This window comes from Haliotis rubra, unplaced genomic scaffold (genome assembly GCF_003918875.1).
Source record: "Haliotis rubra isolate DU_JTF1 unplaced genomic scaffold, ASM391887v1 Scf17, whole genome shotgun sequence".
NCBI classification, from domain to species: domain Eukaryota; kingdom Metazoa; phylum Mollusca; class Gastropoda; order Lepetellida; family Haliotidae; genus Haliotis; species Haliotis rubra.
Window position 1 is genome coordinate 3,958,733 of NW_025765669.1, and position 21,614 is coordinate 3,980,346.

At 38.9% G+C, this 21,614-nt stretch overlaps 1 protein-coding gene across 7 annotated transcripts in view; it reads right to left on the bottom strand.

Moving 5' to 3' along the window:
- The window catches only part of LOC124272488 (arf-GAP with GTPase, ANK repeat and PH domain-containing protein 1-like), an 88,215-nt gene that overhangs the window by 43,591 nt on the left and 23,010 nt on the right, over positions 1-21,614 (bottom strand). For all 7 annotated transcript variants that reach the window (XM_046707684.1, XM_046707682.1, XM_046707680.1 and 4 more), the window contains exons 2-5: positions 9,590-9,648; positions 6,117-6,204; positions 4,845-4,930; positions 3,756-3,897 (exon numbers count right to left, since the gene is read on the bottom strand). In XM_046707684.1, coding sequence (XP_046563640.1) covers positions 3,756-3,897; positions 4,845-4,930; positions 6,117-6,204; positions 9,590-9,648 — 375 coding nt within the window. The remainder of the gene's footprint in view (positions 1-3,755; positions 3,898-4,844; positions 4,931-6,116; positions 6,205-9,589; positions 9,649-21,614) is intronic.

Below are 21,614 nucleotides of genomic sequence, written 5' to 3' on the forward strand. Positions count from 1 at the left end.
TCATGCTGAAGAAATGGGTTAGGTTCCAACATGGCTACAAAGTATCAAGCTGTTTTAGGTGTCCCCTGACGTGATAATGCTGGAATATTGCTAAAATCGGCATATAACCTCAATCACTCACACAGAAACTAGAAAAATACAGTTTGGGTGATTTGTTTTGAGCATAACACATATATAAGCAGATCATCTGGAGCTGATACAAGCTCGAAGACCCTGTTTGTCATACTGAGAAAGAATATACCCTTCTGGGTGAGTGAGTGCAGTGAGTTGGAACACTCAGCAAACAATATGCTGTAAATAATCGAGTCTGCAGATAATCCAGCGATCAACAGCATGAGCATCGATCGTTAAATTAGACCAGTTTCAGTTGATGTGCATACCAACTTGTAATACAAACCAATAATAATGATCTGAATCTATGATCATTTGTTAAACAACTGTTATCCTAAGTTTAATAAAATTCTGATATTTAAATGTTCAGTTGGCAAGGTAAAATTATGAGGATTCCCAATCTTAATTTCACTTTATTCAATTTACTTTCTTGTATAAAGTGAAATTCATCGGTACGTTTTCACTGCAAACAGACGATAGGCTACCCAACTGCCCCCCTCCTGAATGAAAGGAATGAAACTATAAACTGACTGACTGACTGAGTTTAGTTTTACGCCGCTTTTAGCAATATTCCAGCAATATCACGGCGGGGGACACCAGAAATGGGCTTAACACATTGTGCCCATGTGGGGAATCGAACCCGGGTCTTCGGCGTGACGAGCCAACGCTTTAACCACTAGGCTACCCCAACGCCCCATGAAACTATAAACAGTATCACATAATCAAACAGTTCGGATCATTTCAATGTAAATCAGCAGACACTACCATGTAGTCAAGTTTGTTCTTCTTACAACCCATATTAGTGTTTTACTTGTACAGCAATTTTACTTCTGGGCTCAGAGCTGTTCTAGGCCTGAAATCTCTGCAGCTCACTGTCAGCATTCACAGATATAACTCTGACAAGTCTGTATCAGACATCAAACATGTGCATGTTGTCTCTGCAAGTCTTATCTAGATCTGAGAAGGGAGAAGTGTTATAGGCATCGAGGGAAAACATGCAGGACAGACTGAAAAAGATAACATCTGTTGCATGCTAGAAGGATATTGAATTTCACGATAGAAATTTAAACCATATTTTGAGCGACATCAGGAAAACTGGTGCTTATCAGATGGATGGCAAAAAAATATTTTTTTTAATGTCTGTCAACATTCCAAGAAAATGGATGAAAACATATGCTTTAATGTGTTCAATCTTTTGAAATTATAGTGATACAAATGTTATAATTACTGGTGTAATTTAATAAAGCTATGGTACAGTGACCTCATACCGTACATTACCGTCTATAAGCCAAATTTTGAGGACCAAAAAATATGTTTGTGGAAGGGGGTCGTCTTATCTATGAGATACAATTTCACAGAAATATTTTTTAGCTCGCCAGTGCCCTTCCAGGACGATGTTACAGGTTACCGGTACATCTGCCAGGATGTTTGCCACGATTACAGCGTTTATGTTGTGAATGATGAATAAAATACATATTAACCTGTACGTTTTCATTATTTCAGCATATTATTACAAATTAGTCATTATGATATTTATCGTACAATCAGCTGTGCACACGTTTCCCGGAGATAAAGTTCAAACATGCACAATAATATAACCGGATGAATTCTGGCGCAGTCATCAGTAAAATATAATACAGAATACTATTATTTAACCCAAAGAAATATATCCTAGCATTGTGTAATTTTAATTACAGTTTTTGCACTATAAATGTAAAATATATAATCAACACTAAGGTTATACGGACCCTCATGAACATGGTAAGTTGTACGCACATGGAATGGGGTAAAATAAGCCAGCCATTTAAATTCACACATTTTTACCGATTTTACTGTAAACTAGCAGTCCATGGAAAACAAGGCGGTAATAAGCAAGCCAGTTTGTTGACATGTTATCGTCTAACTACAATATGTATGATATTTAGCGAAACAAAACATATTATCCATTTTCTGTCAACTACACTTCATTTCAATGCATGAGTAGACACAATATGATTGTGAATTTTTTTAATAATGTGGACCAAAGTTATAATTATTGGTAACCGCCAGTTGTCTGTGGTCTGTGTTTGCCACGATTAGGACCCCATCGCAGGGGTCGGCTTATGTACGAAACATACCATATTGACACTGATTTTATGGGTCAAGTTTGGGGGTCGGCTTATCTATGGGGTCGGCTTATAGACGGTAATATACGGTAGTTCAAGAAGGTTGTTACACAGCTCACATAAAGGGCCCTGTAGCCATGAGCAATAACAATCTATCCTGAACCAGGACAGAATTTGTCAATACGACTGAAGGAGTCAGTTTCTATTTAATAACAGTGATAGGATCTCTCAACATGTGTTTTCTGCATGTATATCTCACTGGCATGTAACACAAAAGTCAGGTAGACAACAAAATACGCAGAATTCTGCAGATCTGCAAAAATTCCATCCCTGTGTTCTGCAGATCTGCAAAAACCTTCTTATCCCTGTAATATACCACTCTAAAGAAGTTAGGTATCTTTTTATCTGGAATGCCATGTTATCATCCCACTGAGGTAACGTGATAATGGTTTCATCCTTTAACATCTGAATGAGAGGGTGGTGAGTGAGTGAGTGGGAGGGAGAGAAAGAGGGAGAAAGAGAGAGAGGGAAGGAAGGAAAGAGAGAGGGAGAGAGAGAGAGGGGGTGAGTGAGTGAGTATTATCTCATTAGTGAGGTGAGGTGAGGTGAAATTGGGTTTAACGTCGTGCTTGAGAATATTTCGCTCATATGACGACGTGCATGTGTGTGTATGTGTATGTGCGGCTGCTTGTACTAGCCCAGACTTAAGCTGGTTTTATAGTGCTAGCCCACTGAGATACCATGCCGCAGTGAAGCATGAATATCCCACTCAGACACATTATACTGACTCGAGCTGACCAGTCCTTGTTGTACCCATTAATGCCGAGCGCCAGGCAGGGACCAACAAGTACCATATTTTAACGTCTTTTGGTATGACGCGTGGCCGGGATCGAACCCGCGACCTTCCGCTCTACGGGCGGACGCTCTAACCACTACACCACGGAGGCGGTCTATTATCTCATTAGTGAAAACAGCCTCAATAGTCACCCCTAGTATACACCAATAACTCTTCAGTATGTGACAGGGATAAGTTATCAGGGATCTGCTACAAGGGAGGATGTCTACCACAAGCAGTTCTAGTTGATGATCCTTTCACTATACCAATCAGATCTGTGTTGGATGTGGACATTTTTTTTTTATTGGTTAAATCTTTCCTGTGGAGTTTAAACTGAGTTATTAGCCGTTATCTGTCAACATTTTTTGCAATTATAGCATGATAGATAGTATCCGTAAGACCTAAAATGCAGTGTAAAAGAAAGACTTATTTTGACAACCATGAAAAAGATTAATTCAGCTCACAAACTTATCACTGTGATAATATACCCTTTAATAACCAGTACATTAATATGTCACTTTGTACAAGGCTTTGGTTTTTTCAAGGCTTTTAATGGTTAAAATTGGAAGTCAATTTTTTTCAAGAGGGACTTTACAATTCAAAGCATTTTCAAGCAAGTAGGAAAATAGTATCAAATGTGTCTTACTGTTCATACAAAAGAATTAACCATAATACAATGTATAATCATTTGTCGTTTTACTTACCCTGCGTTCCTACCAGTATGAGTGGTATTTCAGCAGCATTACGGTAGTGCGCCATCTTGGCATAATAGCTGTACACGGCCTGGAAGCTGAGCTCATTCTCTAGACTGAATACGAAGATGATGGCATCAACCCAGTGCGTGAACTGAAATAAAAGGCCAAACACAAGGGTCAACACTTCCTTCTTGTCCTGTTGATCTTAGTGCACAGGAAACTTCCATGTCACTCTTCTTTTTGTCACTGCTATATCTTAGTGCACAGTGAAGTGACTGAGTGAGTGAGTGAGATCACTAAGTCTTTGCTTTTTGTTCACTCTCATTATTAGTTTTTACTCTCTTTCAGTAATGATGCACCTGAGCTAAAAACATTTGGGGTGAAATGATGGTCATGTTTCCTTGTTCTATACCTTTAATGCCTAGCACTTTCCTGGGCAACAATAAGTAACATGTTTTAACATTTTCTGGTATATTGTTTGATTGTTTGCTTGCTGTTTAATGCTGTACACAGCAATATTCAGGCTAAATGGCAGCGGTCTGTAAATAATCAAGTCTGGACCAGACAATCCAGTGAAAACAGCAGGAGCATCGATTTACACAATGGGGATACGATGACATCTGTCAACCAAGTCAGCAAGCCTGACCACCCGATCCAGTAAGTCGCTTCTTACGACAAGCATTGGTTGCTGAAGACCAATTCTAACCTGGATCTTCACAGGTTCTTTTAGTACAATGCTGGTGGGATCGAACCTTTCATATGACACAGGCCAGGATTGAAACCCTGACCTTCCAATCTCGTGTAGACACACTATCCAATAGACCATGGTTGCAGAGTAAAAACTAGAACTGTAGCTCACCTTGATATGCATAATCAACACCATTAAATGTCAAAGACTGACACTTAAGATCAGACAATCCAGTGATTGATATCATGAGCAATGACACATTGTACAGTTAACACTGACATATATCATGAATCAATTTACGAATCTGACCACCTACTGCATAAAGTCGCCATTCTGGGGAACTATTCCAACAAGGGGATCCCCATGGAAGACAAAGTGAAGAGAGATATTGTAACTATGTAAGTACATACCTGCATTTCAGGAGCACCTCCTTCATCTCGTATAAGGAGAAGATAACTCTGCCCATCCAAGATTACTTCTTTCTTAAAACGCCCACCTGAAAGATGAAGAGAAACAAAAATACAAGCCTCTTTCAGTATTGGAAGGGAACTAACTCTTACCTAGTCTTGTTAGAAATTATTCAGAACGGTTACTGAAGCTCTCATAAAATCTCCATGCATTCTCCCATACACAAATCAATTCACCTAAAAGCACCAACTGAGATTTTTGTACAGTGAATAAATAAACAGGCTTGGGACTTGGGATAAGATGATATCCAGACATAATTATTGGCAAGCTGATATATGACCCTATGTATTTACGTGGACATAATTATACATTAATAGGATGACCTATTTAGATAATGATCAAGACGACTTCATACATATCTACTCCCACACATACAGATCAACCTTCATACTCATATCATCTTCAAAATACTCACCAACTAGGCCCATATTACCCCCTCTGTAATATATATACTTAGTCCACACTTACCCTGACACCTCTCAACCACACTGTCCTCCACCTCATGGCTCAACCTACCCTCAACCTACCTGTCTCCCTGGATAGACAACTGAAAACATTAGCTGCACTTCTCAACTGTCCTTATTCAGTATCAAGTCACCATGCCACATAGACATATATACTGCAATGAACAGTACACACACACCACACACTCACGTCAAACACTAAAGCCATCATTCACACTATACACCCGTAACCAGTCATCATTCACATGTCACACTCTCACCCTATACAGATCGCCTCCGTGGTGTAGTGGTAAGAGCGACTGCCCGGAGAGCGGAAGGTTGCGGGTTCAATCCCCGACCAGCGCCATACCAAAGACGTTAACATATGGTACTTGTTGGTCCCTGCCTCGCGCTCGGCATTAATGGGTACAACAAGGACTGGTCGGCTAAGAGTCAGTATAATGTGTCTGAGTGGGGTATTCATGCTTCACTGCGGCAAGGTATCTCAGTGGGCTAGCACTATAAAACCAGCTTCAGTCTGGGCTAGTACAAGCAGCCGCACATACACATACACACGCATGCACGTCGTCATATGAGCGAAATATTCTCAAGCACGACGTTAAACCCAATTTCACCTCACCCTATACCAGTCATCTTTCACACTACACACCACACATATACATATACCCTACACAACATTCATAATACATGTCACACACATATATATACCCCACTCCACTGTCACCCCGTGATACCCCGCCACACCCTCACCTTCTGGTGACTCCTCCTGCATGTAAGAACCTGTAAGGTAGCGATGTACCAGAGCCGACTTTCCGCTTTGTACGCTTCCAAGAATACCCTGCAAACAACAAACACACACTCTATGTATGAGGAAAATTCAGGTTACAGCAGTCGTTACACAAAAATCTAAAAATACAGCAAACATTGAACCATCAAAAACTAGCTGGCTTGTGCCTTTCAAAAGTCAACAAATCATTCACTAGTTGTGGGCTAGTTGGTGGTAGTTCACATTCATCACAAAAAAGTTTTCCTATAACAAAGTAAATAAATGTTAAAGTACATCAACACCATACAGACAATTGTATCAATGCTGCAACTGGTAGCATGTGGTCTTTAGTAGTCGGAATAACTGTATATCATGACACACCCCTTAAAAAGCCTACTTGATAACTAGGCCTGCAACGAATACACTTTGTGGCGAATATGATACGTATCATGAATATTGTGTAACGAATACGAAAAATTATTCACGAATACAATATTGTAGTTAAGTGATTGATGTACAATATGGACATGTTGACAGTTTTGATTTGTCACAGCAATAACCAGTCATCTCATGACACTCAAATTTGGTATGTAATAGTTATAATTGACAGTACCATGTGTGGCCTTGGCAAACTAACATGACTTGGGCTACTGCAAGGCTAGTACATATTCCATTACTGCATATCTCACTTCAAAAAGTACACAAGGGTTCAAGTAAAACATGCTCCCTTAAAAAAACGTAAATATTCGTTAATATTCGGTTCTGGTGACCACGAATAACGAATTGAATTCATAAAGGGCTACGGTTCGATTCACCGAATATGCGAGTGAATCGTTACAGCCTTATTGATAACTTAACCAGACAAACTAATATGGACGACCAAGATTATGCCAATTTGCATCACATCAGATGTAAAACAGTAGTAACAACATCTATACATTTATACTGACAAACATGACTGTAATGGATGAATCAAAAGCATGTAGTCATACTGATAGTCTGTCTCACAGTCCCTAAACCATATCATCTTCCCTATTGCCTAGCCTTACCTGCAATGCTAAAGCCTTAATGAAGCATGTCTAGATTTCCTCAGGTTCTGAATCTCTGGTCTCAATTGGTCTCCTTTTCAATTTTAATGGGTTTATTTGCTACTATCAAAATTATATATACTCAGAGACTAAGCGTTAGTCTATCATACTGAGTGTAGCGAATGAACAAGGCAGTACTGATGACTGAAGCTTACTTACATCATCAGAAATTTCTTCATCTAAGTTGATTTCGAAATTCAAACAAATACCCTAAAGGTTTGACAAGAGCTGGTTGATCACAACGTTATCTGGTTGATTGTGGCATGCTGTAAATCATTCAGACTATTCCAGTTTAAGGCATTACAATCATGTTAAAAACTGAAGAGTGAATGAGTGAGTTTAGTTTTATGCCGCACTCAGCAATATTCCAGCTATATGGCGGTGGTCTGTAAATAATGGAGTCTGGACCAGACAATCCAGTGATCAACAGCATGAGCATCGATCTGCGCAATTGGGAACCAATGACATGTGTCAACTAAGTCAGCGAGCCTGACCACCTGATCCCATTAGTCGCCTCTTACGACAAGCATGGGTTCTGAAGATCAATATTCTAACCCGGAACTTCACGGGTTAAAAACTGAAGATTTATAGGTAAAATATACAAATACCAGAGCACACCTCTATACCCCAAGACACACAGTTATTTCAAACACTATTACCTTTGTCGACGACTATGCGGAAGTCGGCCTCAGTCCCTGAACCTATTATTCTGCCCTTCCTTAAATCTAATGCGACCGCCCATAAGTCTAGATTTTCCACAAGTTCTGACAAATTCTCTCTATTTAATTTAAATGGAACTTTTTATATTCTATCAAAACTATATATATGCAGAGACAAAGCATGTGCAGTTGAGCCTGAAGCAACCTGCACCTATCTTTCCCCGTTGTTGCCCTTCCCTTTCTCTACCTTAATCTAATTCTAATGAAGTGATACAGCTAAAATCTTGTCTGTGTCCACTCCAGTAAGCAAGCACCCTTATGTAATGATATAAGTGTCTGTGTTCCCCCAACCCCCTCCATGTATTATGCATGAGCATCAATATGCACCAGTTCTAACAGCTGATACCAATCTCTTCCAATATTGCAGCCCAAGCCACTTACCCCCAGTCCATCTCTCACGCAATCTGTCCACTTCATTACTGTCTTAAGGGGTTTACAACAGGGCAATTATTATCAAATCTTGTGTTAACTAGTAAGTAGACACTAATTACTGCCTACTAGTGCTGAATGTAGCTTCCTTGGGACTGATGCACTATCATCCATGCTAACACATCTTCCAGATTTACAAATTCAAGTGTTTTAAGGCTAGTCTATTTTATTTAGTAGTCCACAAAAGTTTGTATCCAACGTTGCTGGAATGAGATAAAACTGTTACTTGGTGTATAATGTTTGTTATATTCAGCTGCAGTTTGGAACAAACTGAAAGCATTGAATACTGCTATAGAATTACAGCATAAGCCTATCAGGACACTATCACTGAGTTTTTCCTCATGCTCAAGACTGTCTGCCAAAGTTTTCTGTTGTCTTCACAAAATGATACACAAAATATTAAATGATTTTTAATTAATATAACTAAAACTAGCATTACATTAATCGAGGCAGGAACCACTCAAGTGAGGGGAGGCTGATGACTTTGACTGTCAGTGAATATGAAGAAACAAACTTCTGACAGTTAGCTCTGAAAGGATCTACCCAACAATATAGAGAAGTGGGTTTGGTTGGTGGCGGCTTGTGCCTTGGGCTGTGCATTTAACAGTGCTTATGAATATTATGAACAATGCTCCACACAGTACAAAGGCTAGACTAATGCTTAGTCCCTGAATACATATAATTGTGATAGTAACAAACAAGCCCATTTAAATTGAAAAGGAGCCCTAGGGAGACCAGAGATTCAGAACCTGAACCTGAGGAAATCTAGACTTGCTTTATTTAGGGCTTTAGCACTGCAGAGAGAGCTTGGCAGTAGGGAAAATAATGTGGTTCAGGGACTGTGAGACAGACTATACAAAGGCGTGCAATCAACCAAGATGAATCTGGACAACAGATCAATTTCAACTCCTCATGGAAACAAGTATGAATAAAGTGGGACCAATTCTTCTGGGATGCCCATGGATTCCAAAACAGGTATGAGAACTTAAACATCTGTTTTAATAGTTTTCATAATCTCTGAATTGGATTGGCATTTCAGTCACTTACACATATTATACAATCATGTGCAGATGCGAATATTGTTATATGTCACAGTTGGGATATAACAAAGCTACACCACTGGGCATGAGGTACTGGAGACCTGGGGCTGTACATTAAAGGCAATATCCTGATTGCCATCACGTAATTGGATTGGTATCAAATACATCTAGATCGACTTACCAGTTTGAGATCTGGGACTGAGCGACTTAGTGTCCATTCTTGACTGTTCACAAATGAATCTGCAACAGAGGAAAACATCATTGTAAATATGGCAGTATTGTACATATTTATCCGAAATAAAAATATGGCCTAAAAAATAAAATGTTGTGGTTCCGATTACCCGACTGACCCTTGAATTCTGGTGCTGACCCTATTTTTTAAGCGTATGAATAAAATAAGCTTTCAGATACCATTGGTTTTTTCCCGGCACCAATGGACATTGGTCATTCTGATAGAGAAAGTCGACATGATGGCCGCAAGCTTGATTGAATAAACAATTATACATTGATAAATGTGTTCTTAGTTTGTACTTTACTTCTAAAAAAATGTAAAAAAGAAATGTAAAAAAAATTCCTACCTACCTACCTACCATAAATCTTAAAGAGGTGTAATCGAAACCACAACATTTTTTATTTTATTTGGCCTATCTAAAATATCACTATCAATATCAACTCACAAACACATCAAGTATGACTGTGATATTGCTCTTCTTGCAATGTGATGACACATTCCAATGAAAATCACAGAAAGGATGTGAAAATCAAGCAATCTTCTACCACAGATGCTTCCACAACATAGCTGTCCTGTTTATACTTGTCCTGTCACAGCCTATGGAGAACAGGTCAATATGGACCAGAGCGATACTTCAAGAGAATACAATATGCTTGTGATGTAAACTGACTTCCTCTCATATTGGCTAGTCACAAGCTTTATCAGTTATAACATGCTGCCTGGCGTCAAATTTGGCAATGGATGATCTGAAATGTCTGATCACCACATATTACAGATCTGCTGATAGTTTTATTACAAAACAAGATACTGATAGAAAGGGAAATTTCTTCAAATGACAATAAGATAAAGTATTAGAAGTGTTTTCTTGGCTGAGAAAGCTTTTCAGTAAATGAACTGATATAAGTATTTCAGTGTATGGAAACCACTTCTGCTGTAAACTTATTGCCCAGTTTCCTGATATACTTCCAGACATCTCCAGTACTTGACCTGCGACAAACTTCACCGCTTACACTTGTACAGAAAAAACAATTTCCATTCTCATAGACTCAAACTCCTTACAAACTAGAACACCAAGCAGCGGTGTTCATATTTAACAATCAAAACTAAGAGGTCCTTGTTAAAACTGTAAGTACAAAATATCTGTGCTGTTGTAAACAGCAAAAACATAAAAGAATACCTCCAGGAACCTTCAAACGAATGATGACTTCTTGTTAAGTAAGATTGCCAATTGTACACACTGCCTGTACCATTCCTGTAATTACAGTTTAGATAAGTGGATTATCTGATCTGGCCTAGTTGACATCCGTTTCATGGAACCGTTACAACAATAATTAAATATCACCAATAAGGCTGCCAATCTCAACACCACAGAAGGCATGGCAGAGGACTGATGAAAGGGAGACAACTCCTACTACACCAAAAATCAGAAATGTGCCACCCAAGTGACCAACCGGGACTTCACCACAAGTGTTAAACACTCAAACACATATTTATACAGAGATAGTCAAAACCACTAACTTACAGTTTTGCTTAAAATCCCTCATCTTTGTTAAAGCATCCTTTCAAAATTTATCGATGGGATGAAGGCTATCGTCTCAAAAGTGTCCACTTTAAGTCAGAATTAAGCAGATTACAACAAACCCCCACACTGTGTTTTTGTGAAAAGTGAAATCCACCGGACGAGGCCAGTGAGACAGAGATATTGACTTTTTAGCAATGATCCCTCTTTCAGCAACTACAGTATTGATTTCCACGATTCCCGCACATTCTTCCACTTTGTCCACACATCTGCATCAATTAAGTATTTTTACGTACTAATAACAGAGATGGTCTGGCTTGTTTTTCGAATGTTTTCTGTATCTTGTGTGAAGAAGCCTACGTTTATATATACATGCTGTGGCTGTCGTATCGATCCAGTAGGCTGGTTATAGATCACTGCCACCAATCCCATGCAAGTATGCGGCATCACACACTCCACAAGAAACCAGGGTACGTATATATATCGCCATCCGACAGCTTCATTTAACCATAGCCACTTAACAGAATCAGAGTCAAATAAAAGGAATGTTCCAAAGACAAAGTTAAGACAGAGTTTGTCTACCATAAATTCAACAGTAATTTCAAACATCAATTTTGATTGTTTATCTATAAATTTTACAATTTACTAGGAAATGTTCTGATTCCGCTGCAAATAGATGCAACTTTCCTGATGCAGTCACCTACTCTGGTGATTCCAAATGAAATTTATTTGTTTCCTGCAAAGACTGTGGTCAGCTGACATTTGCATTCTTCAGGTATATTCGCACATTTTTAGCTTTTCATCAATCATGATGAGTTCACTCCAAAACATAACATTACAGGCCTTTTACTAAGCAGCATGTCACGAATCACAATGCAGCCATGTGATACAGTTAAGACTTCACTACCTAGCAAATGGTTTAACCACAGTGTGTGAATTATCCAAGTTACTAACATCTCAAGGACTGCAAGTGCAGTAATTGCTTTTCAACAATTGTTCATGTCAACTTCCTGTTTGGAACAAACACTTTAAACCTATTCGTAATGAAACCTACATTCACTGATCGGGAGCTGCTGTGTTTATCTCCTGGAGCAACTGAAGTTGAAGTCAGCTGCCGACTGTTTCACTGTAGCTCACCCATCACATATAGTAACATGTTACATTTGGGATTACACTTTCACAGTACAGTACAGATTCTTGTGTTAGGTTAGATGGCTGACTTTGTGTGCTGGCGATTAGGTGCCTGTCTCTGAGGGTGTGGGTTCAAATCCCGGATGGGACTCAACCCAACAAAAGTACTATAATCTGTCGTTTACTGAGAAAGTGTAATCCCAAATATAACATATGTTACATCTGACCACTTTCTAAATGGCATTGTGTATTCATAACTTTCGGCCATGGGAGCTGTGCCAATTCACACTTATCAGAGCGGTACACAAAGTCTGTGGTCTAGATGACCAGTTGTCCGACTTCCACTTTTTGTGGAAGCCAGGGTGGCTGAGTGGGTTAGGTGGCTGACTTTGTGTGCTGGTGATTAGGTGCCTGACTCTAAGATGTGGGTTTAAATCCCAGATGGGACTCAGCCAAACAAAAGTACTAAAATCTGCACTTTACTGAGAAAGTGTAATCCCAAATATAACATGTTACATTTGACCACTTTCTAAATGGCATTGTGTTTTCACATCACATATAGATACATTAAAGGATCATTAATCTGTTATTGACATTTGGAGAGACCTACAACAGTATCATATACTGTCTGGCATGATGTCCTATCATAATAGTTCCTACAACTTCCTACACAGTAATGACTAACAGCCTAAACCATCTCTTGTACCACTGTTTGGTGCAGTAAACACCAATCCATTAAATCAATATGAGGTTAACTGGGGTTTAATGTCACAATCAACATTATTGCCCTCGACACTTACAACAGCCACATGCATGCACATGTTTGTGTCCATCCAGAGAAAGGGTGGTGCTCATACTCCAAGACCACTGTATACTAAGGCTGTAACGATTCACTCGCATATTCGGTGAATCGAACCGTAGCCCTTCATGAATTCAATTCGTTATTCGTGGTCACCAGAACCGAATATTAACGAATATTTACGATTTTTTTAAGGGAGCATGTTTTACTTGAACCCTTGTGTACTTTTGGAAAGTGAGATATGCAAGGATGGAATATGTACTAGCATTGCAGTGCGCAAGTCATGTTAGTTTGTGAAGGCCGCACATGGTACTGTCGACTATAACTATTACATACCAAATTTTTGTGTCATGAGATCACTGGTTATTGGTGTGACAAATCAAAACTGTGAACATGGACGTTCCATATTGTACATCAATCACTTAACTACAATATTGTATTCGTGAATAATTATTCGTATTCGTTACCCAATATTCATGATACGTATCATATTCGCCACATAGTGTATTCATTGCAGCCCTACTGTATACTATGCTGCAGTTTGGCAAGGATCCCCCATTCAGACACGACCGGTGAAGATACGGGTTTAGACTTGGTCTTCAGTAACCCACGTTTGTTGTAATAAACAGCAACTAACGGGATCAGGCTTGCTGACTTGGTTTGTCACATGTCATCGTATGTCAATTGCGTAGATTGATGCTCAAGCTGTTGATCACTGGATTGTCTGGTCCAGACTTGATTATTTAAAGACAGCTGCCATATTGTTGGAATACTGCTGGGTGCGGCGTGCGGCGTTAAACAACCACCAACCAACCATTAAGACACAGAATACTGACACAAAGCCACCCAATCCTTGTTTGATCCCATTAACGAGTGCCAGGCAGGGGAACATTAAATACCACACTGAAACATTATTTTGTATGATGCAGCTTGGGTTCAAACCCATACACTTCTGTTCAGTAGGCAGAAACTCTATCCACTAGGCTAAAACTGTGGTCTCATAAATCAACCTCATGTCATGCAGCCAAGTTACATTTTCTGTCCTAAATTAAGTTCCCAGCTGTTTAAAGAAGAAACTGAAAGTAACAAAACATATACTGTTGACATGCATGTACAGTTTCAGTAAAACCAAAGGGATTCTCTCAAAGCTTGAAAAGAGATTTTTCAACTTGATATGGTCAGTACTAAAATCTTGTAATGAGCATCAATAAGATGTTCCTTCCATTATCGCAACTAATTTCCATCAGCATACCAACTATATTGTTGAGAACATGTATCCACCGTTTCTTTGAAGGAAGCGATACAGACAAATGTAATCATTCTGCATATCCCTCAGCTGTTCACACAGTACATTTCGATTGTCACAATAACCGCTCCAGACACCAGTACAGAGTTTATTCCCCAAAGATATCTGTTCCGACTTGAAAATCTGTTCTTAAAATCTGTTCTTATCGGCCTTCAAATGTAACAAACCTCCTTGAATCCCTCTGAATTAGATTACTGTTGAAGTTACTGGCTTAGGTTTGTCCCTGAAAGAAACAGGTCAAGTCTGAAATGGACAATCTGCTTGAACCTGCTCTGTGTATGTTGCAGTACTTAATGCAAATGTGCTGTTCCATCTCCACGTTAAGGCCAGACCAATTTTATTTCTTGTTTTACGGATCCGCCTGTCATATTTTTTCAAGAATAAGAAAAAAAAATATATATAAAAATTTCCCTGCTCCAAAAATAAAATCCTGATGTTTTTATTGGTAAAAAATGTAAACTTACAAGAAAAACATTTTTAGATGTTTTTTGGCCCCATATACACTTCATAAATTGTCAAAAGTAAAATACTTTGAGTATTTAGAAGGAATATTACTTTGACTGTTGATTTACTTTTATTTTTTTTCCCTAATTGGTCTGGCCTATTAGGGTTAAAAAAAACCAACAGAGGTGACTATCATGGTACAACTATTGCATTAGTGTTGTAATAGTCTCAAAAAAGTCCAACAACAACTGCTTCCATGCATTATTTAGAAAGATTACAAAGTCAAACAACTCTGAGACCTGTAAAGATCCCAGTTAAATTGATCTCCATAAAACCATGCTTGTCCTAAGAGGTGACTAACGGGATCTGTAAGTCAGGATTGCTAATTTGGTTTCTTCTAATTGAGTAGGTCAATGCTCATGATGTTAATCACTGGGTCGTCTGGTCCAGATTTGATTATTTGCAGACAGCTGCCATAAAGCTCAAATATTGCTGTGTGCGCATTTAACTAAATTTTAACTAATTTTTTTTTAAAATGGAATCAGCAAAGGATTAAGGAAGTCTTAAATAATCACATGACAAAAGAAAAGTTGAAATGGGGTCTTACATCTCATTTGAGGTCATTGCCCTTTTACAGCAAGTTGCAAGTATGTATGAGTGTATGTGTATGTACCTATTGACATACTAACTTGTCATTGATATTTTACAGGTGGGCTTCACAAATTGGACTGAAAGTGGTCTTCAGAGAGATGACCAATTTCATTAACCACTAGCCCACCCCACTCCCATCAGCCTACAGACAATCGCGATGTACTGACAGATCAATAAATGGCAACAACCTATATACAGATATCTCATACATCCCACAAAGCCTTTCCACTGCTTCAATCATCAGTTTGGCTTCAAAATCACATACTAAACAAGGGAGAAGTCATGGTCTAAATTAAGGATGAGCAGCTAGGTCATTTCCAAAATTAAAATTAAAGATTTAGGACCAGAAATTGAAATACTTCACTCCCAAACTTCAATGACCCCTAGGTCACACCCTATTTCAAACACGACTATTCATTAAAAATGTAAGAAACCAATTTCGAGTTGATGGATATGCTACTTTCTATTAACATGCCTCAGGCCTCAATTTATTGAAGCCTTAGAATGCTCAGTGAACCATAATATAAAACCTGCAATACAAAAACAATCTGCAGCATATCTGTCTTAAATACAAACTAACATGAATCAGAGAGCTTAAGTGTAGGTGATATAATAACTGTTGCTTAAAGTGCTCCAAATTTAATCTCGAGCCTTAGTATAATTGATGGTATTTCACAATCTTACTAACATAATTCTTCCCCAGCATTCAAAGGTTCTACAAACTTCAAAACCAAATTTCCAAAATGGCTTTCGAAAGAAAAACATCATATGTGCACTGTAAGCATCTTTGGACTGGTGCTCTCAAAATACACCGCCATAATTTGAAAGTATTTATTTTTACGCTTCTTTCAAGCAACCATTGTCTCTTTTGTTCTCCATGAAAATTATCCAAACACAATGAAACCCTCTCAACCCCTCCTCCCCCTGCCAGTACCGACATCTCCTTCCCCTCCTCCCGTACATAAACATATAAATATACCCCATTTCTCCTCTTATAGCTCCACCACACATGTTCAATGTGCCCTAGGGTGCAGCCAAGCAAACCATACAAATAAACCTGGCCTGTAGAGTCACTGCCTGTACTTGTGTGGTGTAGATGTCGGACTGCAGTAGAAACTCCACTGTTTATTTCTCAGTATTCCTGGTATGCTGTGGTCGCGTTATACAACCTCCCAGCCCAGCCATCAGTCTATACAGGCCCCTATTACTGGGCTCAGATTGATTCATGGGGCAACACCATCCAGCTGTTTTCCACTTGAACATTTACCATCCCACTGCAATGATATTGTCTGGACAATCCCACATATTCTGCACCAACAACTGCGAAACATTCAGTCTGTAAATCACTCAATGTATATAATTTGATCACCACGTCATACTGCATTCAAACACTCCCTGCTACACAATCCCTTCCATGGTCAGAGTGCCACAAATTACTTAACCAAATATCAATTTATAACTGAGTGAATGTTGTTTTATGCCACAGTCCATGTACATCACAGCATACTGTGGTTGGTTGGTAGGTAGGTAGGTTGGTAGTGAGGGAGGGTTTATAGATAGCTAGAGCGCCGGGAAACCTAGCACTGTTCTGGGACCCGTTTTGTATGCGGTTTGTAGATAAACTGTACATAAGAAAACTTAATTTCTGAATTAAATACAGTAAAGCCCCCGTTAGTCCGGACCCCGATAATCCGGATGTCTCGCCTCCCGGACGATTTCAGCTTGTTACCAATCTATGCCTATTTAATTTGCCTCGATAATCCAGAAATTCAGTTTCCGGAAACGGACGGTAAGTAGCTGTAGCTGCAACTCTTGCTTGAACTTGGGTCTTGATTCAGTAGTCCGGACGATTCGCAATCCGGACGAATTTGCTGAGAAACGCAACTGTCCGGGTTAACGAGGCTTCACTGCATTGACCTTGGTCAGGCACACGTGAAATCACTTCTATATGCACAAGAGTTCACAAAACATATGAAAAGAAATCTGTAGACTGTGAGTTGGGCCTCCAAGTCCAGTCCAGTAAGATCAGCATATTCAGATTACTAAGATAATAATAATGAAAATGTTAAGGCTTACAGACTCAAAGGAATTTGACACACACAGAAAGAAGACATACATCACCACAGATGTGAATTTTCAGGGCCTTACAATGACAGTACAGGTCACCTGTCTATTTCACTTTCATCGTGTATCGACTACTAGTTTGAATTCATCAATTGTTTATCCATTTGCTACAGTGAAGTATAGCTGAGATCAAATTAGTAATTGAGTGAGTGAGGATGTATTTACGCCGCTTTTACCAATATTCCATCAATATCACAGCGGGGACACCAGAAATGGGCTTCACGTATTGTATCCATGTGGGGAATCAAACCTGGGTTTTTGGTGTGACAAGCAAACACTTTAACCACTAGGCTAACGCACACCCAGCGACCATGGTAGTAACACAGGCACTGAAGTACAACATCCACTCACTCCCACCCTTATCCAATTCGTTGTCTGGAGTGACGTTTTATCTCGCATGTCTCCCGGTTCTCTCACAGAAGTGAGTCAGTGAATGAGTAGAGTCCTATGAAGCCTGTAGCTCTTACTCAAGCAATATCATAGCAAGAGGCAGGAATGAATCCCACACACTGCACCCACACTGGCCACAGTACAACATTATCTTTCAACATGAAGAGCTTGAAATTACAAAAATTTCATTCCCCTGAAGTGTACAAGACAATGTATAGATACTTTCATCCATCAAACAGAAGTATTAATTCATGCATAAATATCATCCAGTTCTTATAAATATGTGTTTTTTTATGTTATCACCTTACTCAATCATAACATGCCATCATGACACAAAAATCAAATTTAGGCATTTCTTACAAGATTACATCGTCTCAATATACCAACAAACAAGGAAGGCATAAGATCAGATTTAAAGTTTACAGAAAAGGCTCCTGCTGTGAGAGCAAGCCCTCCACCTCTAGCTGTCTGTCAAAGGTCACAGATTACACATGTTAGAGAGGGAAATATTATGTACATATCAACTAGAAAGTCGGTTCTGACCTTTCCCCGATCACAGGGGATACAAACGCAATATAGCTGGCAAATGTCTCCCGCTCACAGGACACACCAGCTAGTAAACTAACTATATCAAAGGATTACACGATCAGTAATCGAGTTGACAAATTGGGCAGCATCTGTGTGTTCCTACGTTTATATGACACAGAGATGACTGTACTGAAGCTATAATATTATTCAGCTCCAATCATACAGCATGTGATATTTATGTAGGTTTAAATGTCAATCTGAAAATTGTATCACAAGCTTTATATCTTTAATACCAAAGCAAAATATTTGTCCTCGGTGCACAAGCATGGCGTACGCCCATGTTTTAATGTCATACACATCACAGACACCTGTCACTGAAAGTCTGTTGCACAGTTAGGCTCTCAAATTGAGCAAACTGCTCATGTAATAATGGCTACTGATTGTGCAATACGTTAAGTCAGGCTGTGCCAAATGTTCTGAAAGATATACAGATAAACCTTGTTAATCTGGACAGTGGTATTTCTGCTGAAATCTTTGGGAAAATATTAAAAATTACAGACTGGAAATTATGAGGGCTGAGCAGTTTAACTTTGTATGCTAGTATACTTTGTAGTGCTCCCACTGAAATCATCCAGAAAACATCAAATGTTTGGATTTGCTAATCAAGGCATCAGAGCATGGCATCAGAGCATGTCACTTTGTATGCATGTGCTGGAAAGTGTGCCTGGCAATAATTGTCCAGTAAGTGGGCTTCCTATTTATTGGGTCCTAACTATGTTTCACTGCTACACATTTATCAGTGTTATTACAATGCAATTCATGAGAAATTTGTTTATGATGTGCAAAATGTGCTACAACAAAAGCATTTTTGTTTTATGATTCCACTGAAATTTCAATATCGTCTTATAGTCCAAGTTAACAACAGTATAAGATCGAAATACTGGAACATGTGTCACATATATGAACACATACAATAGTCTATTATACCACAGTAGTAAGTCAATGGCAATTATTGTCATGCCAGATCCCCTCGATAACTGACAACTGACGTGGACTGAATGCCCTTGTTATCTGTTAGAGACTTAAGATACATCAATAAAAATAAAATTTACTGATTTAAACAATTCATAAAAATTAAAGTAAGATTATTCATTTGCGAGAAAATCTGTCAAACCTTTTCTGAGCACTTAACGCAGAACAACTTTAATTAGTGTAGGCTCTAAGTTTATCACTACTATAGGGTCAAAAGCATTGCTTTAAGTCATATCACCATCAAGTGGTTGATAGTATCTAACTGCAATTTGAGAAATTGATATATTCTTTTAATGAGGTGAATGATCAGTGACCAGCAAACGTGGCAATGCTCAAAATTAAGCATGAGCATCATGAGGTTCTTATCATAACTAAAAACTAAAGACTTCAGGAATCCTTAGATTCAAACAATAGTTGCATCGCAAGGATCTCAAGCAAAAACAAACAATCCTACACCCTCCTAACTTTTAACACCACACCGTATCACAAACATCATATTATCTGAATCAGCTGTGAATGTTTTCAGATTTGGCCTTGTGGACCAGTTTTCTCATGATTATGTTATCATTTAATCTGGGTCTGGACAGGTCAATATTCCATTAAACTCACATTACAACCTCATCTGTGATAACTACATTAAAATCGATGTATCACTATAAATACCAGCCTATAATGCTAGAAGTCTGTGTCAAAACAAAACATTTGTGCCCAGTAGCTATGCCCATTGTAGCCATACATTAACATTAAACCTGTAGAATTTTCTCAACTATCATGTTTCAATAGACTCAAATTCTTTTGGCACAGACAGCATTTTTAAAAGCTGTTGAACACCAGAAATCTTATTAATGACTTACTGAATGTGTATGAAAAAATACACAAAAACAATGCCTTTGAACAAACTAAAAACCAGGTACTATAAAAACTCATATCAGCTTAATTTATACTTGTCAGCTTTACCTTTTGTGTCTTTTCATTTGATTGTATGTAGTTTAATTCCTATATGACAACAGTCTGAACTAGACCATCCAGTGAGTGGGTGAGTGAGTGAATGAGTGAATGAGTGAGTGAGTGAATGAGTAAATGAGTATGGTTTCACGTTGCTTTTAGCAATATTCCAGCAATATCACGCGGGGAACACCAGAAATGGGCTTCACACATTGTACCCATGGGGGGAATCGAACCCGAGTCTACAGCGTGACGAGCGAACGCTTTAACCACTAGGCTACCCCACTGCCCCAGACCATCCAGTGATTGACATCATGAACATTGATTTGGTTTTTTTGTTTGGTTTTGTTTGTTGTTTAAAGCCACTCAGCAATACTCCAGCTTTATGACCGTGTTCTGGACCAGACAATACAGTGATCAACATCAAGAGCATCGATCTACGCAGTTGGGATATGATAACATGTGTCAACCCAGTTAGCAAGACTGACAACCCAATGCCGTTAGTAGCCACTTACGACAAGCATGGGTTGCTGAAGAACAATTCTAACCAGATCTTCACGGGTCAAGCATTGATGTGTCCACGAACCTCATCTTCTAATTCCACTATCTGCCTCCCCCCGAGAAGCATGAGTTGCAGTAGACTCCACTTCACTGGGGGATCAGCTTTGCCTACTACGAGAAGGTTACATCGTGGCTCAACACCTTTTCTTCTGACACAGTTTGCCAACAAGTCAGTTATCTGCTGCCCTTGTACATCATCAACAAAACATGGGGCATGTTTTTCTCATGTAGTGTTTTTGATACAACTGCACAGAGGTATTTATAGACATAAAGCTGACATGAAAAAGGATGTGTGTCAGAATGCCTTTTCCAGGTGCAAGTGCATCCCACAGCCTTCAGTATCAGGTGGAACAGGATTAGATCAGGCTGCTTGGTTCACGACTTAAGACTGTTTGACAGTTCTAAACCCTTGATCCTGACACATTTCAAACATCACACCAAAATATGAACAGCAAATGCACAGCGCATAGTGTTGCAAATTAATTTGATCACAAAACATAACAAGAGAATATATCCATGTTTCCTTTTATAACTTATGACTCAG